General features: G+C 55.1%; 8 protein-coding genes across 8 annotated transcripts; 3 read left to right on the top strand and 5 right to left on the bottom strand.

The window, feature by feature from the left end:
- Positions 1–113: 113 nt before the first annotated feature.
- On the bottom strand, positions 114–986 carry CkaCkLH20_11195 (gmp synthase; the record flags this gene model as incomplete). Its single annotated transcript, XM_038893909.1, has 2 exons — positions 114–616; positions 668–986. The coding sequence occupies 2 exons, from the start codon at positions 984–986 to the stop codon at positions 114–116; spliced, it is 822 nt and encodes a 273-aa protein (XP_038740735.1).
- A 3,482-nt stretch (positions 987–4,468) lies between these two features.
- On the top strand, positions 4,469–6,124 carry CkaCkLH20_11194 (allantoate permease; the record flags this gene model as incomplete). The annotated part of the gene is made up of 4 exons (XM_038893908.1): positions 4,469–4,663; positions 4,731–5,093; positions 5,145–5,366; positions 5,417–6,124. 4 exons carry the CDS (start codon positions 4,469–4,471, stop codon positions 6,122–6,124), a joined length of 1,488 nt encoding a protein of 495 aa, XP_038740734.1.
- Positions 6,125–6,300: 176 nt separating this feature from the next.
- Positions 6,301–7,306, bottom strand: CkaCkLH20_11193 (uncharacterized protein; the record flags this gene model as incomplete). The annotated part of the gene is made up of 2 exons (XM_038893907.1): positions 6,301–6,515; positions 6,577–7,306. 2 exons carry the CDS (start codon positions 7,304–7,306, stop codon positions 6,301–6,303), a joined length of 945 nt encoding a protein of 314 aa, XP_038740733.1.
- Positions 7,307–7,918: 612 nt separating this feature from the next.
- CkaCkLH20_11192 (uncharacterized protein) lies at positions 7,919–9,529 on the bottom strand (the record flags this gene model as incomplete). The annotated part of the gene is made up of 1 exon (XM_038893906.1): positions 7,919–9,529. The coding sequence occupies one exon, from the start codon at positions 9,527–9,529 to the stop codon at positions 7,919–7,921; it is 1,611 nt and encodes a 536-aa protein (XP_038740732.1).
- Positions 9,530–10,818: 1,289 nt separating this feature from the next.
- Positions 10,819–12,604, bottom strand: CkaCkLH20_11191 (uncharacterized protein; the record flags this gene model as incomplete). Its single annotated transcript, XM_038893905.1, has 4 exons — positions 10,819–11,312; positions 11,365–12,103; positions 12,157–12,434; positions 12,490–12,604. The coding sequence occupies 4 exons, from the start codon at positions 12,602–12,604 to the stop codon at positions 10,819–10,821; spliced, it is 1,626 nt and encodes a 541-aa protein (XP_038740731.1).
- A 1,518-nt stretch (positions 12,605–14,122) lies between these two features.
- Positions 14,123–15,457, bottom strand: CkaCkLH20_11190 (DNA-repair protein rad2; the record flags this gene model as incomplete). Its single annotated transcript, XM_038893904.1, has 4 exons — positions 14,123–14,641; positions 14,694–15,255; positions 15,305–15,309; positions 15,359–15,457. The coding sequence occupies 4 exons, from the start codon at positions 15,455–15,457 to the stop codon at positions 14,123–14,125; spliced, it is 1,185 nt and encodes a 394-aa protein (XP_038740730.1).
- Positions 15,458–16,921: 1,464 nt separating this feature from the next.
- CkaCkLH20_11189 (ctp synthase) lies at positions 16,922–19,490 on the top strand (the record flags this gene model as incomplete). The annotated part of the gene is made up of 11 exons (XM_038893903.1): positions 16,922–16,996; positions 17,126–17,182; positions 17,241–17,288; positions 17,427–17,454; positions 17,560–17,689; positions 17,745–17,849; positions 17,973–17,997; positions 18,063–18,090; positions 18,149–18,285; positions 18,335–19,327; positions 19,383–19,490. 11 exons carry the CDS (start codon positions 16,922–16,924, stop codon positions 19,488–19,490), a joined length of 1,734 nt encoding a protein of 577 aa, XP_038740729.1.
- Positions 19,491–20,502: 1,012 nt separating this feature from the next.
- On the top strand, positions 20,503–26,465 carry CkaCkLH20_11188 (20s cyclosome subunit (apc1); the record flags this gene model as incomplete). The annotated part of the gene is made up of 3 exons (XM_038893902.1): positions 20,503–23,377; positions 23,429–23,892; positions 23,940–26,465. The coding sequence occupies 3 exons, from the start codon at positions 20,503–20,505 to the stop codon at positions 26,463–26,465; spliced, it is 5,865 nt and encodes a 1,954-aa protein (XP_038740728.1).
- Positions 26,466–26,769: the final 304 nt, after the last annotated feature.

Genomic DNA, 26,769 nt, shown 5'->3' with positions numbered 1-26,769 from the left:
TCAGTCTCGGGTGCACAAGATTAGCCTTGCCTTCAACGTAGTATATTTGTCAATTGAATACCTCAAAAGATAACTCTCTTCTTGGCACCATTCTATTCTCTATTCTATCGCCGCTAGGACAGGAAAAATTGGATCGCCATTTCTCCAGCTAATAACCTCGTATCATCTTGGCGGACAAGGCTAAGATACTCTTCCGTCTTCTTCTCATCGGATACAAGCCCCGTGCCAGCTTTTTGCACCGCCAAAGTACTCAATTCGTTAATGAACGAGTCAAATTCCGGGTGTCCTTGATAGGTTAACAGCCGGCCAGGAACCAAGAATCCATGAACATCGCATAAGGGTGATGTGCCCATCTGCACCCAATCTTGAGGTAGTGGCCCATCCAGTTGCACTACATCTTGGTGAAGAAATTGATATGAGATATCTCTGCGGCCTTTGAGACAAGGGAAATGGGATGCAAAGTTCTCCGTCAGGGACACCTGATGCACACCAATTTCCCAACCCTTGGGGTTCTTCACCACGCGAGCACCATGACCAGCCAAGAAGGCTTGCCCGATAAGTTGGTGACCGAAACAGCCTCCAAAGATCTTCACAGTCGGGGAGTTCTCATAAACGTCTATGGCTAGTTAGTTTTATCGAACCGGGGTTCGGCAAAGTGGAAACGTACCTCGGAGAAAAGCGGCTAGTTTATGAATCCACGGCTCATCATCATATGCCGAAGCAACGGACCCCGTGACGATGAGGGCATCAAAATCGTTCACTTGGGTTGGATACTGGTCCTTGTGAATAACGTCGAAGCCCGTAACCTCGGCAACAACTTGGTCGTTCCGGTTCGGCTTCTTGGCGTTGTGTGCGTTGACAGAAGCAAGAATCCAGCTGGCGAAGATGTCGTCGAATTGACCCCTCTCTTTCGCAATGTTTTCGGGAATAGGGAAGCAGCAAAGAACCGCAATCCGCAATCTGCGGCGTGGGGTGACGACCGTCATGGTGCGTTTCGGGGTGTTGTCTCTGTTCCGTTAAGGTCTAGCTGAGCGGGAATGACGACGGCCAGGATGACTGCGAAGTAACAGAATTGTACCCAACAGACATTAATAATGTGAGGGGATACTTCAAGAATCGGCCTCAAATCGGCCCAGCGGACATGGCGCATAAAGTCCGCTATGGGGCCGACGTTGATAACAGCGGGACAATGCCGAGATAAGACAAGACAAGGGATCCATCCGGAGCGGATGCGTATCCCAATCGGGATATCGGGAGCGGAGGTCGGCCGGCGCCAACGAGAGACATTCGCACGAGAGCTATGTTCTTTCATCCTCTTGAACTGCGCTGCATCGCAGAACTATGCAGTTGAAATGAGCCAACCATTGTATAGTATCCCATGGCTACGCGCTCAGCGTGAGATCGCTTGTTGTCGATGTCGTCGGCGTAAGAAGAAGGTCAGAAGACCACGTCGATAAGCAATTTTGGCTCTCGAGTTGACCAAGTACCAGTGCGACAAACGCCGCCCTCTATGCGGTGAATGCGCCAGATCCGGTGCAGGTGAGATTCTGAGCCAGTCCTATCAAGAAGAAGGGTAGAAATTGACTTGGTTTCGAATCTAGAATGTGTGCCACTTGCACCTAAGAAGTCTGCCATGACCACACTCCCAGCAGGGTAAGCAATCTCCCATTTGACCTGTAGGGCAATGGATTCTCATCACAACCGGTCGTTAGCTACGTTCATCTCCTGGAAGAACACATCGCAACGCTCGAAACACGCCTCCGACAGTCAAACCCATCGATTGCCGGTGACCATTTTCTAAGTGGCCCACATGCAAGAACGAGACCTATCGATACCCCAACCTCGATAGAAATGACGACACATGAGACCGTACATCCATTGAATCTCTTGGGCAGGCTTTCCGATGTACCAATTGATGCCGTCGGGCCTGATTCTCCTTCCAGGCTGCCTGATGCAGACCCAGTAGCTACCACGGACTGGATGATCGGGGCGGTTGATGAAGCCGGCGTCAACTTTGATCTTGATGCGTTGGACTGCAGAGCTCTCTCACCTTTCGAAAGCCCTACTCGACACCGTCACTCGAATCAGTCTCACGTGGAGCAACCGGCGTTGGAGGCCAACGACGTTCAGGATCCAGAACCGAGGACACCTTCTCTTCAACTTGCCATCCAAACAGAACGGTTGACCGAGTCTTACTTATCTCTGTCAGTGGCTGGTCGCTATGCAAAAGAATATTTCACAAGTGCTCATCCCATGTGGCCATTTCTACACAGCCAGCAGTGGGAAGGCTGGTGGAAGTATTGGTCTGGCCCTGCGAGACAAGTGGACTCGCCAGACTCGCAGACCTTCTTCGTGGACATGGTGCTTTCTATTGGTGCTCTGCTAGTTCATGGGTCAACTCCCTCATCCGAACACCTGGACCTGTCTAGGGCATCATATCAACGCGCAATGGCAAAATACAGGTCGTATGAGATACAGGACTCATCCCCTGTTCTGCGGACACAGTCTTCTCTACTGCTGACGGTACATGCAATGCATCTCGATTCCGTTCGCGATCTTTTCGATTGCGCCTCGGAATCGGTCAAGAATTGCGCACTCTCCGACCTCGCATACCAAAGATCACGGAGGAAATCTCCTCTAGCCCAGCAGCATGGCATTGACGATGTCGTTCGGAAAATGGTCACAAGGACGTGTCTCGTGATAGACATCCTGATTTCCAACACGATGGAACATAGTCTTTGCCTTGAGAACTCATCAGTGGATGAAGATGGTATATCAGAGCCAGACGGTTCCGTGTGTTCCGGGGACTTGCAACTCTACGATCCTTTCGAGTTCAACTCAGCCACGCCCTCGCCTGCTGACGTCGCCCTGGAAGAACATGTGTTCCAACTTCGCCGTATTCAGTATCGTATTCTGAAGATTACAAGGAAGCTGGAGCATGATGCGCAAAAACAAGGTCATCCTGTTCCTAACCTGTGGCGCTCGTGGCCGCGGCACGACTTGGATCGCTGGATCCACGATATTGACTCACTTTCCGACTCTGCAGAGCATCGAAGAAAGTTCAAATCTAGTGGTTGGTTACAAAAGTTGGCGAACTACACGGCCATTTCGTTATTCCCGAACCCATATTTGGCAATAAGAGGAGGCGACTCGAGGCACCTCGTGACTGCAGCTTGCTCTGTTCTTGTTTCGTTCCGAAGATTCCGTGTCAGAGATCACACAACATGTTACACTTGGACTGCGGTATGTTGATCTCGAGGCCACACACATCATTCGCTAACACCATCTAGCTTCTTCACCAATTCCAAGCCGGCGTCTGCGTAGTCTACTGTCTATGGGCAACGCCCACTCACCAGCAAATGACACTTTACGACCGCCGCCCAGTTTGCCAAGGCTTGTTTGCCTGTCTTGCGACTCTCGTCGACTTCGCAAGCAAGTGGAGCTCTGCACAAGTCTTCCGTGACGTTTTCGAGTTGCTGATGGAGGCCGTGCCTGTTGTCGAGTTCGGCGACCCTTCTCAGTGTTGGTCAATCTCGCCCCCTCAATCGGCGACCTTGCAACTGCTGATTACTGATTTGGAGGACTTGAAGGTGCAACAAAAAGTACTAAACATGCTTAAAACCATGCGGAAGGGCCGGGTCCCGTTTACATCTCCATCGGTAGAGGAGACACAGTGGATTCAGTATGAGCACAATGAGCATGAACATGTATCTTAATCTATCAATATTTTCCAGGCTGAACACAGGCATCCATCGGGAAAAATGAAGTTAATACACTATTATCGATATAATTTTCAGCGTTGTTGGTGTCGTTGTCTCTGTCGCCTCTATCGTCATCATCAGTAGTACTATCGTCAACCTTGATTTCATCCTTACTGCCAGCGTCATTTTATCATTAGGTCTACATTTAGCGCCAGATATGCTCTGATTGTTTCATGAGTACTAGAATCATACGATGCAAATTCTTGGGTGAAAAAGGCCTCCTGGACCAAGATTGTGTATGAACATTTATCCAGCTGTCCGTCTGCATTGATAGGCCACAAATAAAAATAATTTGATAGGGATCGAAGTTCCGGACCTCGACAACTCTTCAATCTAAAAGCAAAACTTGAAGTCCGACTCTCGATCTCGACTCATCATCGTCTCTACGACTTCTTGTCCGACTGATGGGGCAAGCTTGCCCATAGTATCCTTGTGGGCATATCCCTGCAGAGAAGCGGACTTTATTGACTAGTGTCCGACTCTCACTACGGCCTGCATCACGGCCCAGATAAGCATCGATAATTCAGTTTTCGCCGGGAATAAACCCCAGAGTCCCAGAGTCCGCTTCTCTGCACTTGCAGCAATACAGTGGATCTGATATCTACCAAAAGCCCACCCGCTTCCGGGACCAGAAACGTCCAGCCAAACCACCTCATCAGCCGATTCTCTTGCCAAAGTCGTAACTTGGGATTCCAACGGTAGCGAACATGACCAACCGCCCTGCTTCAGGGTCCTTCCATGAGGGCCACGACGACGTCAAGGAAGATTCCAAGTCGCAAATCACGGGTACGGTAGAGGAGCATTTCGATTACGATACCGACGATGTCAAGAGGCTAGTCCGCAAGATAGACTGGCGCATCATGCCGTTTCTCTGGGGCTACGCCGTTCTATCTGCGGTTGATGTAAGACATCTCTCATAACACCATAATCAAAGAATACGTTGAAATATGCTAATTAATGGAACGTTAGAAAGTCATCATCTCAAACGCAGCTCTCTACGGCATGTTGAAAGACAATAATCTGGTCGGCCAGCAGTACAGCTGGGTCGGCTCCATCTTCTACTTCGGCTACCTCGTAGCCGAGTTCCCAGCTGTACATCTGATGGCACGGTTTCCAGTCGGCAAGTTTCTCGCAATTACGGCCATCGGCTGGTCCGTTACGACGCTGCTCATGGCAGTCACTCACAACGCCGCCGGTCTGATGGCGCTGCGGTTCTTCATGGGCATGTGCGAGGCGCCGGCGCTACCTGGACTGACGCTGATCACCGTGATGTGGTGGCGGAAGAACGAGCAGCCACTCCGTGTGGCTATATGGAGTTCGACTGTCGCGTCGGTATGTCGAAGCTGTTGACTTGTCCGTGAGGATAGGGCTAACCACTGCCAGGTGTACGTGGGGCTCATCTCGTACGGAATTGGGAATAGTACTCTGGCCATAGCTTCATGGCGTTTGCTCTTCATTGTCCTCGGTGGCATCAGTTTCATCTTTGCTGTGCTCATGTTCCTGTTCTTCCCGGATAGACCCGAGGAAGGCGGGTTCTTGTCAGGAAAGGAGGCATACATCGCGGTACGCCGGAAGCTGGACGACAACACTGGCATTGAGAATAAGGTCGGTGTGAATATCAGCCAACACTATACAACGTACTAACCCTTCTACAGGAGTTCAAGTGGTATCAAGTCCGCGAGGCCCTCATCGACTGGAAATCCTGGGTCGTGTGCCTATTCTTCCTCTGCATGAACGTATCCAACGGCGGCCTCAACACCTTCTCCGCCCAAATCGTATCCAGCTTCGGCTTCGGCCCGCTCCAGACCGTCCTTCTCGGCATGCCCACTGGCGTCATCCAAGCCCTCTCTTCCATCCTCGCCACGGTACCTCCCCGATACATCAAAGACACCCGGTGCATCTCGGCCGCGGTCTGCTGCATCGTGCCTCTCGTATGCAGCATCGTCATACGCGAACTCCCGTCCTCCAACAAGGCCGGTCTTCTAACAGCGTACTACTTCTTCTACTTCTTTTGGGGCCCCTACGCTGTCGCGCTGAGTTTGCCAATGGCGAATACGAGTGGGCACACGAAGAAGGTGACGGTTAATGCGATGGTGTTTTTGGCCTATTGCGTGGCGAACATCATTGCGCCGCAGACGTTTCGTGCCAGCGAGGCACCTCACTATGCGACTGGATACAATAGCATTCTGGGATTCGAGAGCAGTGCGGTGGTGCTAATGGGTGTGTATTATATCGGAGTTAAATATGAGAACCGGAGAAGAGACAAGGCGTATGGCGAGGTCATCCCGGGAAGCTTGTCTGTCGAAGAAAGCATGGAAGATCTCACGGATTGGGAGAAGAAGAGTTTTAGATACGTGTGTTAAGGTTTGATCGCGGTGCTGAATATGAGCGAACTTATCGTTAGAGGGTATGAGAAGTTCCCAGTCTTTTCATGTATAATCGAATTCATTAGAAACTTGATCCTTATATCTTGAGCCTAGGACGGCATGTTGAAGATGATCGGGTCCAGGAGGAACGTCAAGACCACCACCGCAGTTGATCACTCACCCTGAAGAAAGCTCTCCAAGATCGAGGAATACTTCTCAAGCTGCTCCAAGTGAACCATATGAGTCCCCTTCTCAATCATCTTCAGCTGCGAGTCCGCTATGTTCCGCGCCCAAGGTTGGACCACCAACTCCGACGCCTCGTCAACCTCTCCGTGGACTATCAAAGTCGGGGCCTCGATCTCCCGGCACCTCTCAACCCAATCATACGCTTCACCAGCGAGTCAGCAAGCCGTATTTCGCACCATCAATCAAGCAGAGCACCAACTCACTTTTCAAGTTCCCAATAATCGTAATCTCGCTCGGCCCGTTCATGGTCTCGTACACCGTCGAATCCTTCTCCAGCTCCTCAAAGGCCTCCGCCACCACCGCGGGAAAAGGCCAGATGTTACACATGTGCACCTTGTAATACTCCATCACCGCATTCTGATACTCCTCCGACTCGTACTCCCCGCTCTCCTCCGCCCTCTCAATCGCCTCCCTCACCGCCCCCGGCATCTCCCGCAACCACTCCCGCTGCGCCGCCTCCCAGAGCCGCAGACTCGCCGGCGCGCTGCCCAACACCAGCCTCCGGACCCGCGGCGCCAGCGCGGGCGAGGCGGACGCCGTCGCGACGACCGCCGCGAGCATGCCGCCCCACGAGTGCCCGTAGAGGTCGAACCGCCCGACGCCGAGGCGCGCGAGCAGGTTCTCGAGCTCGGCGACGAAGAGCGCGACGGTCCAGAGGGACTCGTCGCCGCGGGTGGCCGGGTAGCGCGTGGAGGCGCCGCAGCCGATCTGGTCGTAGAGCAGGACGGGCGTCTTGGTGCGTCTGTGGTAGTGTTTGAGGAGCGGGAGGAGGTAGACGTGCGGGATGCCGGGCCCGCCGTGGAGTGCGACGAGGGGCGTGCCGCCGGCGGAGAGGTCGCCGAGGATGAGGTAGGATGTTTGCGGGTTTGAGTTCGCGGGGAGGGAGGGGTGGGGGAAGGGGACTTTGCCTTTGGTTACTTTGAGGGTGACCATGTTTTTGGGGAGTGCTTGTGATGATGCTGGGTGTGGTGATATGAATCAATGGGAACGGCGTGGTTCGATATGAGACGGGGTTTGGGTTGATTTTGATCGGGCATTCGTGTCGTTTATCAAGTGTTTTCTGCTGTCGGAAGAGAGTGCCGCAGGATTTCCATTCTGCCGATCCGGGAGCGAGAGTTTTGTTGATCTCGTAGGAGCAGTCAGCATTGACGAATGAGAAAAACGTCCGCACTACATCATCAAGAGGGGTTCATCCCGCCGTCCCCGTCGGTGTTTTCTTGAAAAAGTAATTCTACCAGATCAGGTCAAGCTCTGTGACCAGACTCTTTTCAGACGGGTAAGGAGCTTGACAATGTCACCAGGTGGGATTTGGAAATCACACTCTGCTTGTTTTCCAAGTCAAAGTAAGATGGATATTATCATTAATATTATTCATTACATGCTACATTCCGACTCTAGTCCAAACACCCAGTCTATCTTCTTCTTTTTTATGGCCGTGATCTAGGAGGCCGACAATGGAAACGTTTCTCTTCTTTTATTTCATTTTTTATTTTTGTTTTCTTTGCAGTTCTTCCTCTTAATGTTTGAGGTACTGGCCGCTGTGTCTTAGTAGATGACCATGCCGACGGCGACGGCACCGACGAGACCGAGCAGCGAGCGCACGTCGGCGCGCAGGGTCTCCGCGCCGGCGGTGACGATGGGCGGGGGAGTTGTCGGCTGGGTCGGTGTGGTGCCGGGAGTGACCGGGCGGGTTGAGGTCGTTGCCGGTTGTTGAGGAGGATTCTGGGGAGGATTCTGGGGAGGATTGGCGGGTGGGTTGGAAGGAGGGTTGGAAGGGGGGTTCGAAGGAGGATTCGAAGGAGGGTTGGAAGGAGGGTTAGACGGCGGGTTAGAAGGAGGAGTTCCCGGAACACTCGGCTGCGCAGGAGGCTGGCCGGGCTGGCTGGGCTGGGTAGTAGGTCTCGAGACACCAGGGACACTGGGCTGGACGGGAGGTTGACCAGGTTGAGACGGCTGGACGGGAGGCTGGCCGGGCTGAGTAGGCTGAGCGGGAGGCTGGCCCGGCTGACTCGGCTGACCAACCGGTCTCGAGACACCGGGAACACTGGGCTGGACGGGGGGTTGACCAGGTTGAGAAGGCTGACTGGGCTGAGTAGGCTGCGTAGGAGGCCTCGACACGCCGGGAACGCTCGGCTGCTGGGGGACACCAGGGACAGAAGAAGGTCGGCCGGAGGGAACCCCGGAGACGCCCCTGGTAGTCCAGATCGGAGGCGGGAGCACGACGCGCGAGAAACTCGCCGTCTGCGTGGTGGTCGCGATGCGGCAGCTGGGGTCGCAGGTGCGGAAGGTGCGCGTGCGGGTCGTCTGGCCGGTGGTCACGGTCGGGGGAGAGGGATAGACGCGCGTCAGGGTCGAGCAGGCGGTGGCGGTGCCGTTGCCCCTGCAGCGGGTGTACGTCGTCACGAAGGGGGGCGGGGCCGGGATCGGGACCGGGCTGGTGACGACGGGCGGGACCGGGGTGAGAGGGTAGGTTATCGTGGTGAGGGGCACGCAGGCGCCGTTGGCGAGGCAGGTCGTGACGGTGACGCAGGGCGGGAGGGTGATTGTCGTGCAGGTGCCGTTGTAGTTGCAGGTTGTGGTCGTGGTCGGGGGCGGGACCGTGACGACGGGGGGCGGGGGGAGGGTGATTGTCGGGTTTCCGGTGCCGTTGTTGAAGGGGGGAGAGATTGGGGGCGGGGTCGGCGGGATGGGGACGAAGGGGATCACGGTGGTGAGGTTGCCGAAGACGACGGTCGTGCTGATGAAGGACTGGTTGGGGTCCACGGGCGGCACGGGGAGGGTTGTGTTTTGGGCCGGGGGAAGCGTCAGGGAGGGGATGGAGGTGTCGACGGAGACGGAGACGGAGGTCGCGCTGGAGACGTCGGTGCCGGTGAGAAGCGTTGTGCTCGTGCTCGTGGGAGCCGAGACGGTGACGGTGTCGGTTCCGGGGACGGAGACCGCCGAAGACGACGAGACGCCGGGGTCGACGGCCGAAGTGGGGCTAATAGTGGAGCTCAGAGTGGAGGTGCTGCCGATGGTCACGGTGGTGTCCGTGCCGGGCAGCGTTGCGGTGGAGACGCTGGCCTGGGTCAGGGTCGTGGTGGTGGTGTTGGACTGGGCGTTCGCACCGGCTATGAGAGCGGCGGCGCCAGCGGCGAGGAGGAGGCGGGGGGCCATTGCAGCGAAGGTGGGGGGGACTTGGTGTGTTCCTGGAACGAGAGACTGGTCAAGTGAGAGTTATCTTTGTTGTAGTTGCTTTGAAGTTGTGAGTGTGGTGATGATGAGAAAACGGGATTGAAGGGCAGGCCCGAAGGAGTCTGATATAGCCGTTGGTCATCGCAGCGATTCTTCATCTTTTGGGGAGTCAGTCCGGGAACGGTAGCATGGGGATGGAGGGAAAGGCATCGCGATGCACGAAATTGCGAGAACAAAATGAAAACGGATACGACATGTCGTGATCTCCGCGTGCGCTCTGCCACTTCGGACCGTTTTGGCGGGCGCCACGGTGGATGCGGCGAACGATGATTTTCCTGGATTGGGATAGCAAGGTGTATTTTTGGCAGGAAACCACGAGAAGCACACGAGGGGAACGGAAACTCTACAGGTACGTCCGGTTGGGATCGCGTGGGAAAAGAATCCGTAAGAGAACGCTCGTTCTTGGCAAGCAAGTCGTCGGATCCGGACGCGAAAACCGGCTTTTTGAAGACATCGCGCGATAACAGATGGGGCTTGCGAAGGAATGTCGTATCGATCGGCATTCGCGTTGGATTTAGAATGAGACATTCGAGGTGAGTGTGATTGCGGTGCACTGCAAAAATACGGCTGGCCGGACAGCAGTCGAGTAAGGTGGTTGGAGCCCAGCCGTTGCCGGCAGATTCCTTATCTCGAAAATCTCATCCCCTTTGGAATATGTTAGCATTCCGGTCTGATTGCAGGTAGTTCTGGAGACGGGCTCAGGGAATCCTTCCATGTCGCCGATGAAGAGACGGGACTTGGCAGATTCAGGGCGCGTGATCAATCGCAACTGCAGTACATCCTTCCTCATCGGACAATTCGGAAATGAAAGTCGGAAGTGATTGCAGTAGCATGCAGTTTCGTGAAAATGCGTGGTGACTTTGTTGACATTGGCTGCAAACGATGACCCCGCCAACCCGACACCTGTATTCCAGCCACAGGTCCGACTGTGGCTGATTGACATGGCCACCCGACCACTCGAGCCTCCCCTGAGCGCTGGTGTTATTCCAGGTTGGGTTCAATGAAATTAGCTCCAGTCTCATCATATCATACTATTCGTCTTCAGAAGGCAGTCAGATAGATGAAATGTCAAATCAGCGAGCCGTGTATTCATCTAGACTCAGAACCCAGTTTTGCCTCCGTGCAAAACGCCCTACAAAGAAAATATCCAAGGTGTCTATTGATACATGACATGATAGTCTCGACCCTCCCCTACATTTCAACAGCTCACATTACAGCTTCATACCCAACGCCTTGTGCACGCGCATGCTCTGCCTGATGCTGAGGTCGAGCATGATCTCCTCGGAACCACCGGGGATCGCGTAGGCACGCACGTCACGATACAGCCTCTCGACCTTGCCGCCCTGGCCACCGCGGGAGTACGACAGACCGCCAAAGATCTGGGACGCCTCGCGGGCGCAGAACTCAAAGGTGACTGTGCTCTGGGCCTTGAGGGAGGCGATGGCGCCACCGAGCTTGAGCATGGCCTCGGTCTCGCCCATCTTCTCGCACTGGTAGACGACGTTCTCCAGCCAGTTGTACGACGCCTCGATCTGGCGCGCCATATGGGCGAGCTTGAGACGGATGACGGGGTGCTCGATGAGCTTCTTGCCGAAAGTGCGGCGCTTGTTGGCGTACTTGACGGACTCCTCGTAGCACACACGGGAGAAGCGGAGGCACTGGATGATGATGCCGATACGCTCGTGGTTGAAGTTGGTCATGATGACTAGGGTGCGTTAGTACGGTCTCTCGGTAACAAGCAAATGGGGCACACATACCTCTGAAACCCTGGTTCTTCTTGCCGAGGACGTTCTCGACGGGCACCTTTACATCCTCAAAGGTGATGTAGGTGGTACCGGAAGACCAGACACCCTGGCAATCCATACGTCTTGTCGTGACACCGGGGCCTCTCTCGATGAGCAGCAAGCTGACACCGTTCATGCCAGGGCCGCCAGTGCGGACGGCGGTTGTGAAGTAGTCACACCAGATACCGTTGGTAATCCACTTCTTCTCACCGTTGACGATGAAGTGCTTGCCATCCTCGCTCAGCTTAGCCTCGCAAGTCAGGTTGGCGACATCGGAACCGGCATCGGGCTCGGTGATGGCCAAGCAGATGCGCTTGTCGCCGTTGAGGATGCCAGGCAGGATACGGTCGACGAGGCTCTTCTGGCCGAATTTGACCAGAGGCGGGCATCCGATACCGAAGCCGCCGATAACGTTCCAGACGAAACCGCCAGAGGCGGAACGCGACAGCTCGTCGGTCAGGAGCATCTCGTGGAAGAGGTCCCAGTTCTCGGGATGTACCGAGGCGACGGTGTTCTTGGTGTACTGCGTGGGGTAGTGGACACCCAGCAGACCGGCCAGGTAGCCGCGCTCGCCCATCTGCTTGTAGATCGCGGGGTCGACCTCCTTCTTCTCGTCCCACTCGGTCACGTAGGGGTCGATGTTGTTGGTCATCCACTCGCGGACCTCGGCGCGGAGAGCGGCGTGCGTCTCGTTGTAGTAGGGGGAGTGGTGCTTCACGGTGTCAGACGTCGCCAACAAACAAACATATGCTGAGCTGCACTTACTGCGTGGTACCAACTGGGGTCGGCGTAGGGGATCATGTCGCCAAAGGGGTCCAGGGGCTCGGACTCCTCGGTGCTCTTGGCGATGTCCTTCTTCTCGGCAGCCTTTGCGGGCTGGGGGGCGGCGACGGCGGCGGAAGGCTCGGCGACCTTGGGCTTGGAGTCGAGCGAGCCGACCTGCAGCTTGGCCTGGTACTTCTTCAGGATACCCTCATTGTGGTACTTCCAGAACTGCTTGGAAGCGTCCTTGCCGGCAACGCGCTGGAGAATCTTCTTGCCACCTGGAGGTACGATTAGTCAATGTCACCGGGAGAGAAATCCAGAAGCACAACGCACCAGGGTGGTCGTCCTGGAACTTGGTGAGGTCGTAGACGTCGCCGTCGACGATGATGTACAAGTCCTCGGGCTTGTTGTGCGACGCGACGTCGCTGGTCGAGAAGGTCTTGGACATGATGGCTGTGGAAGATGTCGTCTCGGATGATGGGATTGATGACAACGATGATGGGGTATCTGAACAGGTAAGGAGAAGAAGACAAGGTTCCTTTCAAAGACAAGGGAAGAAAGATGGCGAGGGGGGAGTAATGATGTTTAAGGACAACGGCGCCGAGTCGTGTGTGCGTTGGCAGGGGACAAAGTGTTTAAAGAACGAGTCGCGACGGCCAAGGTCGGCAATGGGATTTGGGCCTTGGGCTGATCCAGACGATCACATGCTTGCGGTCAAGCTTCCAAGGTGCGAGTCCAGTCCAGCAAGGCGGACACAGCCGCACCCAGATGCATGTTGTTTGAAGGAAAAGTATCTTCCCACCCTTTCGGAGCGGGGGAGGTACATCAGGTCATCGTCAAAGACATGGCGCTCCCAGGCTGGTTTACCCCGTGGCCCCCACAATCTTTACCACCTCCAGCATGCAGCAAGCGGCATCTCGGGGGGCCAGTTGTGTGGGGAAACGTGCTGAACGATCCCTCGGTCAGTCGCTAATCAGTGGCTTCTCAGTGGCAGACACTGACATTGACATCCGGAGGCTGGGGGGATGGACAGTCAGTAGCCTTTCGCTATCCCCGTGGTTGACGATTGGATTCCGCGCTAACTCGCATCATGTGCACCTCCTCCTGCATCTGTTCCATTCTGACCAGTCAGTGCCATTGAAATTTCCTTTACGTTAGGTGGTATTCGTACTCTGTGGTGTTTTTGCTGTGCGACCGGGCGACGCATGTGATTCAATTCTCTGTTTCGGGCTTGTTTTTGCTGATGTCATCGAAGCTCCTTTTTCCCTTGAGGTTTCTGCTGACCGCTGGTTGGCCACTGACCTTCCTGCGCTTCCTCCAAGGTGGAGCCGTACCTCGGCATCTTTTTTATTTATTCGTCTCTCTGGTCCAATCGAAAGCAGGCAGATGGTCATGCGGACCCACTCTTTGCCGACCCCGTGTTTTGCTGCCCGTGGCACGGCGACACTCTCCCGGAAAGGTAACGCCTCCACGGCCTTCATGCAGCCATACCGCAGTATCTGTCCCGTCAACAAGGTGGAGGACAACAATGGATTGGCGAGAAATCAGCGTCGCATGCCGAAAGATTACCCCGTATGAAGCACGTGAGTTGGGCTGGAGTGGGTGATCTTGGGAGGCCGGGGAGGTTGGCTGTCACTGACCGTTCTTTGACCCAACGCCGGCCGTGTCGCGGTGAGCCGGTCAACGACGCTATAGTCGGTCTTGAGGCGGCATATTTTAATGTCTCCATTTCGTGATTTCTCCTCACTAAACAGCAAGTACACCATGTGGCTGGTACAAATTCCCTCCCATCGAAATAGCAAATGGTCGCCCGTCGACCCCCTAACGCCGTGATCTGCTCAATCCATTTCAGGTATCGTCCGTCCCGCCCTCACTTTTGTCGTGCCGTCTTTAACAGACGGTCTGTATGAAAGCCACCCGCACCAAGAAATATGACACTCCCCCAGAAGCACCAGCCGATACCCATCTAAGCTCCACGAGGCTTCGCCTTGGCAGCAGCCTTCTCCTTCTTCTCAAGCTTCTGTTTCTTCTTCTTCTCCTCGTTCTTGGCGTCGAGCTTGCGCTTCGCCGTCGCCTTCTCCTCCTCCGTCTTGGGGATCACCTTGAAGAAGCCATCGAGCCGAACCTGCTGACTGCTCTTGAGGTTCTTCTCCAATCTAGCACCGGCCGAACGGACGCGGTCCTCGGAAAAGCCCTTCTCTGTGACGAGGAACTGCACGAGGCCCTCCATATCGGGCTTTTCCCACTTGAAGTCGCAGAGCGGGTCGTCGGCCGGCTTCACGTCGGGGTTGAAGAAGAGTTCACGGGCGTCCTGGTACGGCCAGTCATCGGGGATCGTGTACTTGTGCTTAGGGTCCTCGTTGATGGCCTCGACCAACTTTTCCAGTGTGCCGTGTTCGCGGATGAGCTTGAGCGCCGTCGTAGGGCCGATCTTGGGGATGGGGTCGAGGTAATCGCAACCGAGGAGAATGCAGAGATCGACAAACTGTAAACGACAGGTCAGTAGACGAAAGCTAGACGAGCCAAGGGATACGCACCTGCTTGCGGTCCATACCGAGACCCTCCAAGACCTTTTCAACGTGAACCTCCTGGATAGGTTCCTTGCGCTGCTCACTGAACGTCAAGTGGCGGAGGAGGATGGGAGTATCGAACGTGAGGGTGTCCATGTCCTCACTGGCAGCGGCGTAGACCTTGCCCGCGCGTGCAAGAACAGCGCACTGGGCCTCGGCTTCCGTTGGGGCGACGATGAAGGGAATGCCCATGAGCTTCAGCAGCCTCTGGCACTCGGCGTTGTGCTCGCGGGTGACGCGAACCGTACGTCGGGAGAACTTCTCAATGTCCTCAGCAGTACCCGTCTCCTTGGCCTCCTCCAGATTCTCATTGGCCTCCTGCTTTCTCTGGAATCGCTTCGCCAGCTCGCCCGACTTGAGCTTAGGTGGGGCACCGTCGAAGACATAGAGGGGCTTGATTCCGTTGTCGACCATGCGCAGGGTGCGGTAGAAGAGACCCATGAGGTGTGATGTCGTCTCGCCGCTCTCGTTCATCAGTTGCTGGCCATCGGATCGCACGGCGATGAGGAAGGAGTAGATGCTCATGGACCTGGAGAAGGGTTAGCAGATGCGACGTGGTTCGTCACTGAGAAACGTACGCATCCTGTGGCATGTCAGCGCTGATGACGGAGGTAGACACCGGTGCTACTTACAATGGCGACCTTGCGGCCAAAGTGCGCCTTGATATCGCCCTCCTTGATGGCATTGGGCGCCTCCTCCTTGATGATCTGGTAGAGCTGTTTGATACCCATCTTGCGTCGCTGTTGCGGGGCTTCAAAGTCAATTCGGCACTCTTGAGATTGAAGACAGAGATCTTCGTGCGAATGTGAGAAAGTCTTCGGAGGACTGTGCAAAGGGAGGAGTTGCGAAGAGTCAATAGGCAGCAGTTCGAAAGATGTGGTCGACGAGGAAAGTCGAGCACGAGCTTCACGCGCGCCGGACTTTCTGCGTGAGGTCATGACGCGACTTCCCGCCTAGAAAGCCCCACAACGCGTTTAATGAGCTGCAGATGGCCCCAGCTGCGCCCGCCTGTCACGCTTCAGCACATTTCCAGAGGAGATCAGGGCCAAATGCCAAATTCTGGCGAATTGCAAGCTACAGAGAAGACAGATTGAGGAGAAAACAAAAAGAGAGAAAAAGGGATATTCTGAGTGACGGCTTTTCTTATCAGTTATCAAAACATCAAGTGACATTGAGTTTTTAAGGTTGCATATCAACCATACAGCTTCAACACTAAATCTCAGCACCTGTCGATGATCTCTCCGTACTAACCTTCCCCTATCTTCTTTACCTCAGAGAGGTTCGGTTGGAGTCACTCGCTTCATCACTTGAGTTGGCATTTCATCTCAACCGAATTTTAAATGCGGGCAGTACTGGTGGTCAAAATGGCGGCTCGCTGGAATCCTACCCCAAAAAGACCTGATGAACATATAATTCTGAAAGTTGAGTTTGATGATCCTAGGCTCGAATTCCGCATTACGAAAAATCCACCTTGCACCTTGAAGGCGCGGCTGCACGACTTAGGTACAGTTCTTTTCCTTCAAGCTGCCGTTCTAATGGACTTATTAGAATTTGAAAGTATCATGTCCATGTTTACAAACTCTTAAAGATCCTATTTCATTGTCCCTCTCACAGTCCAAAGCTGAGTTTCGGTGAGCCAGGTGAGAGTTCGGTGAGAGCTAAAGTTTTTCGTCGGCAACCTCTCAAGCGACTCTGTTAAGTTAGATCCTAAACGATGCAACATATTCTGGCAGTTCGAGAAAGAAAATGAGTATTAGAAACAAAAACCCGAGCTTGAAAACTTTGGACAACTAAATTCCAGTACGCTTTCACTGCTCGTCTCTCAAGGTGAGGCCAACGCAGAATTCGGTGAGAGGACCACGTGACAGAGCCACTTTACGCGAACGCACGGTCCACGCCGTTTTCAGGTGCACCGGTGGTGCCGCCTGCCAAACCGCGGGGTCCCAACCGGGGCGGGCAGGCACCGGGCGGCGCCCCTCCTGTTATGCGTTATCGATAACCAAAAATTTCTTTACCTCCGACCGCGTTCGCGTCCCGCCTTTGTCTTGACTCTCTTCCTTCCCTCCCCTCCCCTCTCCTATAGCCAAGCAACCAGAGAGTGAGACAGAGAGAAGCACCGACGACGACGAATTTCCATCCCACGAAACGCATCGAGAACCGAGACATCTTTGTTGATTTTGTTGAAGCTGCCCATCATGCGTTACGTTCTCGTCTCAGGTGGTGTCATCTCCGGAGTGGGCAAGGGCATTATCGCCTCGTCCACGGGTCTTGTGAGTTCTCTGACGAACTTCCTGAAGCCCCCTTGTTTATGGTTTCTATATTACCGTTATGGTCATGAGAATCAACGAGCAGCGGCGGGGAATCGTAGATGAGGCAGCATCACTGACTAGTGATAACAGCTTCTGAAGACCCTGGGACTTAGGGTGACTAGCATCAAGATCGACCCTTACCTGTCGGTGAGTTAAATTGTCCGTAGTACTTGTATAAAGTTCAATCACTAATTGTGAGACGTAGGTCGATGCCGGTCTCATGGCCCCGGCCGAGCACGGCGAATGCTTCGTGGTTCGTATTGACCCTACCTTGGCAACATGATTTTAATTTGGTGGACAAGTGTCTCTCAACCGGCCCGTAAATCACGGGAACTGGAAAGGAGGACACATTTTCCAGAAGCTGTTGAAGATAAGGGCTGACCATAAGCAGCTGCAAGACGGCATGGAGGTAGATCTTGGTAGGTAAACTTCCTATGAGAAGCGACACTTCTTTCCCCTTCACGCCGGGGGACTACGGCCGCCATTCAATCAAATTGCAAGTCTCTGACTCCGAGACTCGATAGACCTGGGCAACTACGAGCGGTACCTGGCCATCCGCTTGACGGGCGAGCACAACATCACCACCGGCAAGGTGTACCGCCACGTCATCGACAAGGAGCGTCGCGGCGACTACCTCGGCAAGACGGTCCAGGTGTACGATCTTAATCCTCAATCGATATCATGATCATGTCTTCTGACATCTGGACAGTGTCCCCCACGTTACCGACGCAATCCAAGACTGGATCGAACGTGTGGCCAAGATCCCCACCGATGACTCGGGTGAGGAGCCCGATGTCTGCATTATCGAGCTTGGGTAAGTGTCTTCCGATCCCCCAACGTTTCCGGACGGCTTGAGCCTCATGATATGAACTTTGGCGTCATATTGGAAAACTGGTACTCGCCCCTTGTCAGGCCATAGCTAATGACAACTCCACAGAGGAACTGTTGGTGATATTGAGAGCGTATGTCAATCCGGAGCAAATTGCGGCATGTTGCCATCCATTAACGCTCGCTGATAACCGACCAGATGCCCTACGTTGAGGCATTGACTCAATGTTCGTTCTCCCTGCCACCGTTTCCCTTTTGATGAATCCGTCTCTAACTCCTGTCCAGTGCGCCACAGAGCAGGAAGCGGCAACTTCATCCAAATCCACGTCTCCTACGTTCCCACCATCCACGGCGAGCAGAAGACGAAGCCAACACAGCATGCCGTGAAGACGGTTCGCAGTTACGGCCTCGTTCCTGACATGGTAAGGTCATCTCCTGTCTCATATCGCTACCTCGCTGACCTTTCCTCAGATCGCCTGCCGTTGTGAGCAACCCCTCATGGAGCCCACGATCCGCAAGATCGCCCTGCTCTGCCAAGTCGACGTCCCGCAGGTTCTGGTGGTCCGTGACATGCCCACCATTTACCAAGTCCCTCTCCTTCTCAGTGAGCAGAACCTCATCCCCTGGCTTCGCAAGGCCGTCAACCTGGACGCCCTCTCCATCTCCCCCGCCCGCATCGCTGAAGGCGAGGCCCTGTGGAAGACCTGGGCCGCCGTCGTCAGCCGCCCGTACGAGGGCGAGCTCAACATCGCCCTCGTCGGCAAGTACGTCCAGTCGCAGGACGCCTACCTCTCCGTCGTCAAGTCCCTGGAGCACTCGTCGATGCACCTGCGCAAGAAGCTCAACATCATCTGGGTCGACGCCGAGCACCTCGAGCCCAAGGCCAAGTCCGAGGACCAGGCCACGTACCACAAGGCTTGGCACTCGGTCTGCACCGCCTCCGGCATCATCGTCCCTGGCGGTTTCGGCACGAGAGGTACCGAGGGAATGATGATGGTGTCCAAGTGGGCCCGTGAGAACGGCACCCCCTTCCTCGGCGTCTGCCTGGGTTTCCAGACCGCCATCATCCAGTACGCCCGCGATTTCCTCGACGTTCCCAACGCCACGTCGGAGGAGTTCAACGCCGAGGCGTCAGAAAAGGTCGTCATCTACATGCCCGAGCTCAACCGCAACAACCTGGGCGGCACCATGCGTCTCGGCCTTCGCCCGACCGAGTTCCAGCCCGGCAGCGAGTGGTCCAAGCTGCGCAAGCTGTACGGCGAGGTCGACTCCATCGAGGAGAGACACCGTCACCGCTACGAGGCCAACCCGGCCTACGTCGAGAAGCTCTCTGAGGCTGGCCTCAACTTTGTCGGCAAGGACGAGACGGGCGAGCGCATGGAGATTTTCGAGCTCAAGAACCACCCGTACTTTGTCGGAACTCAGTTCCACGCCGAGTACCAGTCCAAGGTCCTCAACCCTAGCGTAAGATTCCCACCTCCGTAGTACAATCTCTTGTTGAAGCTGACATCCTGAGCAGAGACCTTACCTCGGCTTCATTGCCGCCGCCGCCGGATGCCTCGACCAGGTTATCCAGGAGCAGCTCGCTGCCTCCAAGCTCACCAACGGCGTCAAGCACGTCGTGTAAAGGACAAAACGAAACGTTTTCTTGCGGTACTTTATGAGAGATGGGTAGAAAGGGTATAAAGTAGAACACGGCATTTGGGTCCGGGAGAGACTCGGAATGCTGTGACTTGTTTGGGGCAAGGTGCGAAGTCCGGGTTTTCTCCCTTTTTAGAAGAACGTCGGGATTATCTAGAATGAGCACCCAAAACACATGAACAACTCACTTGAAGCGGTCATCGATAAAGAAGGTTTTTGGGAGATAGACAGGTTAAGGGGCATCATCATGCGGCGCGGGCGTTCTCGAATCTCACTGTTTTTATCGCGGGGTATATATAACATACCAATTTTCGAAATAGAAAAGCAACTCAATCTCGCTCGCTCGCTTGCGGTGTCTCTTGGTGCGTGGATTCGACATCCATAAGTGGGTGGGAATGTCATAAAGGGCTTGGATGTACGGCTCCGCAGCCTGAAGCAGACCGGATCTAAGTCATGGCCATGCTGCCGCCTTTCTTCCGAAAATTAATTCTCATTAATATCAGATGCATCCCTGATTTTCTTTGGATATGAAGCTCATTTTTTGCCACGGCGCATGCTCTTGATTGTGGCTGCGAGGAATTGTAGTGTCTCAGTGCACAAGTGGGCCACTGAGCACGCCTCCTGCCTCCAAATGTAACGAAACAATTTTCTTAATCCATTTCCCAGACTTCACAATAATACTCCGCCTGTCATAAAGAAAATACTCTGTGAAGGACTCTGAGATGCATAGAGAAACAACCGGGTTGCATACCAAGAAACATCCTAAATCTTGGGTTGTTTACTTGGGCGCGAGTTCCCTCCAATCAAAGCCACGGATTTAGGTGCCCCTCCCCCACGCACCCCCAAAAATCATTACGGTACCTTAGCACCCGTCGCCAGACTGCAGCTACCTACTGGACCTCACCAACGGATACCTCAGCTAACTTACCAACTCCACACACTTCACATCGCGACACCTCGCGTTACTTCGACAGAGCAATTGCGCATGGGGGAGCGCAATGGCTTCCGTCAAGTCGCTGGGGCTGCATCAGCCATCGCACCAAGAGATTCCGCCATTGGCATGGGACATCACGACCGACCCCGATCACGAGCACGGGCACGAGCACGACGACGCCATCGACATCGAGGACGAAGTCCAAGTCACGAAGCACCGCGTCGTCTGGAGCCGCGGCGGAATATTCCAGAAATCGTTCAACTTCAAGCACGAAGGTCCCGTCATCCAGGCCCTGTTGGCCTCTTTTCCCGCCGCGAATGATGGGCCGAACTCTACAAGGAAGGAAAAGAATGCTGGCGACGACAAGAAGAAGGATGGCGACAAGGACGGGCCCTACCGCCGAGCTCTGGTCGTCTTCCTGCCCAACCAAGCCCACGTATACTTCCTCGACGGTACAAGCCATGTCGTCCACATGCCATTCGAGGTCGAGACCGCCTGCGCCGCGCCCCGAGGCGTCATCATACAGCGAAAGCAACGAAGCGAAAGCAAAGCCCCGGTCTCTCTGAAGTTTCCAAAGGTCCCGCCCAACTCTTTCGTCTCCTCTCAGATCCTCACCTCTCCGCGAAGCTCCCAACACACCGTCTTCTCCGTTGAAGGACTCAATAAGCCCAAGTCGCTGCCCCTTAGGCTGGGCTCGACTTTGGAAAACATGTGGGAAGCGCCGACAGACAGGCCAGGCTCGAAATGGCCCCGACTGGTGTCCCTGATGGACCCCCTACAGGAACTCGGCCTTGTCGTCACGCGACCAGAAGCTGGGGCTCGAGAGGTAGGCAAGAAGGGCGCGTCGAGTTCCCCATGCTTTCTCGATCCTGCTGAAGAAATCCTGCACATCGAGGAGATCAGACATATGGGAGCACCCAAGACGAACGCGACCGAGCCGCTTACACTCGCTGTCACGATCAACCGGGAAGCCAGCACATACGCTGTGTGGAGAGTCACTTATGTCAAGAACGGAGACCCGTTCGTCGGCCGCCTTAAGAAGGACAAGAGCCGAGCTGAACGCCGCCGAAGCTCCATGCAGCCCAACTTTGCGAGCGGCGCCTCGACCCCGATCCAACCAAACTTCCGCGAGAGCTTCGGTGCTCCCCTCCCCGGAAAACGATCAAGGAAGAGCGAGAAAGTCGAAAAGCTGGAGAAGCCGTTGGATTTGGTCTCCTCCCTCGACCTGGAGAAGGAGTCTGGTGCGAACAGGAGACAATCCCGCCGTGTGAGCTCCATGCTGGCCCGTGCCGATCTGTCTGCCTCCCAGGAAAGATCCATATTCACAGACCAGCCTCACAATCCGGCTCTTGGGGGGTCGAAGGGTAGTCAAGGACCTAGACATAGTGGTGGATACGGTTCCTTCAACTACAACCAGACCATCCATCCAAGTTTGGGGAGCTTGCTCGAGGCGCCCATCGACGGCGTGTTGGAAGAGCTTCGAGCCGGCGGCGACTTTGAGGGCTTCCACAACATGGGATTGGATGATCATGTCGTTGATGGACTCGCTCAGGAGGTGATGTTCACCAAGATTCAGACCATTTCCCTCGACAACTCCAATGTGCGCTATTCGCTCTCGAAACAGCCCGCTCGCGACCACTGCAAGGTTTTCATCTTGACTGCTCCCCAATTTGCCGTTGACGACCCTCTTCGCGGCGAACTCCTCATCGGAATTCAGGACTGCTTGGATAAGAGGCTTCAGCTCTTGACAATCGACCTGCAGAGAGGGCCACGTTTCCTTGTGCCTCCGAAACCCGGCAAAACCGCGACCTCTGCGGAGGACCCCGTTCGGCTGACTTGTGGTGCAATTCGACGAGCACATCACGTTATAGACTCTTGCAAAGTAACTGACGGAGATATTTCCGTGATTCTCATTCTGTCAGAAGGCCACGAGGGGCGTCGGGAGCTGAGCATACAAGCTCCGTGGAGTCAGATTACTCCCATCAACCTCCCGCCCATGTCTTTGGAAAATGTCAGAAGTCTGCATTACCGTGGCCGGGTCGTTGACCGGGATGTTCGCCATCGCAAATCCGAGGTCATCGAAGTTTCTAATGGCAACGTCGGACGGCTTCGGTTCTCCAAGGCAAAAGGAGTGGTCGACATAGTTGATGGGGATGACAGGCACCATCAGATTCAAATTCAACTCCAGCCACACAACCCTCTCGTGCGCAAGGTGTTGGATGCGTGTCGCAGCATTTTGCCGGCGTCTCATGCTGAGAAGATGTTCCCCGGTTGGTGGCACGTGATGATCTGGCTGAGATCCGAAGACTTTGAACTTGCCGATGCCGAATGGTCCGCCCTTGTGGTCCAGCTCCTTGCCATCTACCTAGCACTGGGCAAGTCCGAAAACAAAAAGACACCATCGAAACCCTCCAGGGGCAAGCGCCGCCAGCATTCTGGGTCTTTTGGGTCGATCCAGAGTCTTGAGGACTGGCATACGCTGCAGCTTCATGAGACACCCAACGGCTTGGGATGCCCAGGCTGGCAGCAAACTCGTGGCTGGGAATGGACTTTGGACGAGGAGATGGATGACGACTCTGAGGCGACGGCCACATCAAGTCTTCAGGAGTCCAAGTTCATGTCGACTCATATCCAGTACGCAAGGGCTTATATGTCATCCACATTGGGAGAAAAGGCCGTCGGCTCCAATGGCTATCTGCCGACTGGCATGCAACGGAGTGCCGAGAATCGCGGCAACGCGGCTTGGAACATCTTTGTCGCGGTACACCTCCTGCTCGAAGAACAAAAGCTGGAGATTATGACACCAGAGTATTCGTCTCCAGGAACCGCACAGTTGAGGGTGGTCATGTGTCAGATTGCGAAATGGCTGCGATGGGATGACTTCGTCGCCACGTATGAGTTGGGCATCCAGGAAGAGCTGGATCCGCGTTACGACTCGGGTGAGTTTGCCCCTAATTGATTTACAAGTTACGATGCTAACGTGTCAGCAGAACTTCATCTCGAGGTTCCCCTGGCACAGCCTTCTGGTGTCGACTTTGATATTTTCCATTGGGTCCAGGCATGCTTCTCTAGCAGCCAGTATCATCCTTTCCTCACACTGGCAAACCTCTATCAATCACAGAATACGAAGAGCGAACAAGATTCCTCCAAGGACTCTCGATGGGCTTCGATCACTCCCAGGACCGTCATGTTCAAGCGTCTATTCGAACAGCTCACCCCAAAGAGCACACCAGCCAGCATCGTCGAGGCTATGCACTCCGCCGGCATCACAACAGCGGTGCTCGAGACGCTACCTGAGGCTGTGCTCACACCCCTGAAGGACTGCATAACTCGATGCCAAACCCGTCCGCCGGCGTCATGGCCTAAGGACCTGCTAGAGCTGATTAACCGCGGGGACGTCAGCATGATACTGGACCCAGGCAAGAAGATCGAGAAGAGCGGTGCCAACATTCTTGTGAGTTGGACGTCCTCCTGCTGCGTTTCTCCGCTAACTAATCGCAGACTCCTACTCATGCTGCAACCTGGGACTACCGGAGCATCTGCCAGACCGTTGAAGAATATAACAATACTGGTTTTGATGACGGAGAAGGCACTGAACGGCAGGCCGTCATTCGAGCCTTGTTCAGAGAAGACCGCCGTCTCAATGAGGCGCAACAGCTTCTGTCGACGCACAGAGCCCGTATCGTGCGTCTCGAGCCTTTGACAATCTGGACTGAGAGCGAGTATCTCGAAAGACAAAAGGAATTGGTTTCTAGGATCGCTACTGGCACCCTCGCCATTCCGGCCGGTCGTGCCCTCTTGTACTACAGCCTCCGCTATCCTCTACTGACCCAGAAGACCCACGTCGGGGGATTCAACCTGAACTGCATTGTGCGTCCTGCCAACGTGACCGTTGGTGTGGACAAATCGCAGTTCACCGAAGAGAAGGTCTGTTGGGGCTTTTTCCACCAGGGTGTGGCGGCGGGACTCGCCATATCACCCGACGCCAAGGGGATCGACTCGTCTTGGATCCTCTACAACAAGCCGGGCCACGACCTGAGCAACCGCCACGCGGGTTTCCTGCTAGCACTTGGCCTCAACGGTCATCTTAGAGGGATGGCCAAATGGGTCGCCTTCAAATACCTCACACCGAAGCACACCATGACCTCGGTCGGCCTTCTCCTGGGCCTGGGTGCATCCTACATGGGCACCATGGACTCTCTCGTCACGCGCATGATATCCGTGCATGTTACGCGCATGCTACCACGCGGGGCCGCAGAGCTCAACCTGTCGCCGCTGACACAGACGACCGGCATCATGGCCATCGGGCTCCTTTACTGCAATAGCCAACACCGTCGCATGACGGAAGTCATGATGTCCGAGATCCAACACGAAGATGAGGAAGACGAGGACGAACCGCTGCGTAGCGAATGCTACCGCTTGTCTGCCGGTTTCGCACTGGGCCTTATTAACCTGGGTAAAGGCAACGACCTCAGAGGTCTCCACGATATGAAGCTCACCGAGAAGCTCATCAATAACGCGACGGCAACGAAGAAGGTTGAAATGGTGCATGTGCTAGACCGCGCCGCGGCCGGCGCTGTGATGGCACTCACGTTGATATTCATGAAGTCGGAGGACCACGTCGTCGCCCGGAAGATTGATGTGCCGGAATCCATTGTACAGTTCGACTACATCCGCCCAGATATCCTTCTCTTGCGCACAGTCGCCAAGAACTTGATCATGTGGAGCAAAATCGAGCCCAGCTTTGACTGGATCCTCAATAGCCTGCCAAAGGCGTACCGCATCCGTCACAAACTCGTCAACACGACGAAGCTGAAGAGCACCGACCTCCCCTTCTTCAGCATCATTACCGGTCTCTGCTTCTCGATCGCGCTGCGTTATGCGGGCAGCGCGTCGACAAAGGTTCGGGATCTTCTTGTACACTACCTCGACAACTTTATCCGCATTTCTCGCATACCGGCCACACAGCGACCCCCGCCGAACGACCACCCCATGTATGACGAAGAGCTCGCTCGCTCCAACGCCCGCATGTGTCAGGACGTGCTGGCACTATCCGCGGCAATCGTCATGGCTGGCACCGGCGACCTCGTCGTGATGCGTCGCCTTCGCCTCCTTCACGGTCGAGACGATCCGGAAACGCCATATGGATCCCACCTCGCCGCTCACCTCGCCATTGGGTCCTTGTTCCTCGCCTGCGGAACGGCAACCTTTGGCACGAGCAACATGGCCATCGCATCGCTCCTGATTGCGTTCTACCCAGTCTTTCCGACATCGGTCATGGATAACCGCTCCCATCTCCAGGCCTTCCGCCACTTTTGGGTCCTGGCAACAGACTCCCGCTGCCTGGTCACAAAGGACGTCGCAACAGGCCAGCCCGTGTCGGCACCTATATCAATACGCCGGAGACGGCAGAAAGGCGAGGCCGCAGACACGGAGACGGAGGCTGTGGTACGGCAGACGCCGTGCTTGCTACCCCCTCTGAACGAGATCGCGAGCATCCAGACGAGTGCGGGACCCGCCTTCTGGGATCTCGAGATGGACTTCGAAAAGAACCCGTCCCTCATGAAGGCCTTTATGCAAAACCAGTCGCTATACCTCCGCCGCCGACCGGCACAAGAAGCGCCGTTCTCGTCCACGCTGCGGGCGCTCGGCAGAGATGCCTTGGCGGACGTCACGGACACCGGACAGAACGATCCTCTGGAGTGGCTGTTCGGCCTCGACGCCCTCCGCGACCTCACGCACGCGGAGCGCGCCACGGTGCTCGACCGCAGCGCAAGCTCCGAGGGAGCCGCGGGCGAGAGCTCCGGATCGTCGGTTGACGCGCGGTTGGCGCTGGAGAGGAGCGTGGACGGGGCGAGCAGGGAGAGGCTGTGCGGGCTCAAGATGCTGTTCGAGTGGGCGGACCGTCGAGACCAGATTGTGGTCAAGGGGAAGAAGGCCCAGGACGATAAGGACGAGGAGTGGTGGATGCGCAACAGCGTCGTGGAGGAGTTGAAGGGACGTGTGTTCCTGGGTGGACGGGCTTGAGGCTGGTTTGTAATTGGAGAAAAGGGATGGGGGGGGCTTATGAAGACATGTCTAATGAAACCACATGTGAGAACAAGCGTAAAAGGGTCTTTGGGTTAGGTGTGAGGTGACACGAGTAGCGAAGAGCCTGGACCTCATCGAATATCACAAAGACCTCATTGTCAACCATACAACGAGAATTGTATTCAACATTAGATCAAAGTCTCTGATGAATGAACATTGTTGCAGCCTGTGTCAATAATGATTCAAAGGCATTTCTGGACGTCCCGGGGATTGCAGTACAAAGGGATCAGATTATATACTC

Source organism: Colletotrichum karsti (assembly GCF_011947395.1).
Source record: "Colletotrichum karsti strain CkLH20 chromosome Unknown Scaffold46, whole genome shotgun sequence".
In the NCBI taxonomy this organism is placed as follows: domain Eukaryota; kingdom Fungi; phylum Ascomycota; class Sordariomycetes; order Glomerellales; family Glomerellaceae; genus Colletotrichum; species Colletotrichum karsti.
This window is presented reverse-complemented; position numbering and strand designations above follow the sequence as displayed.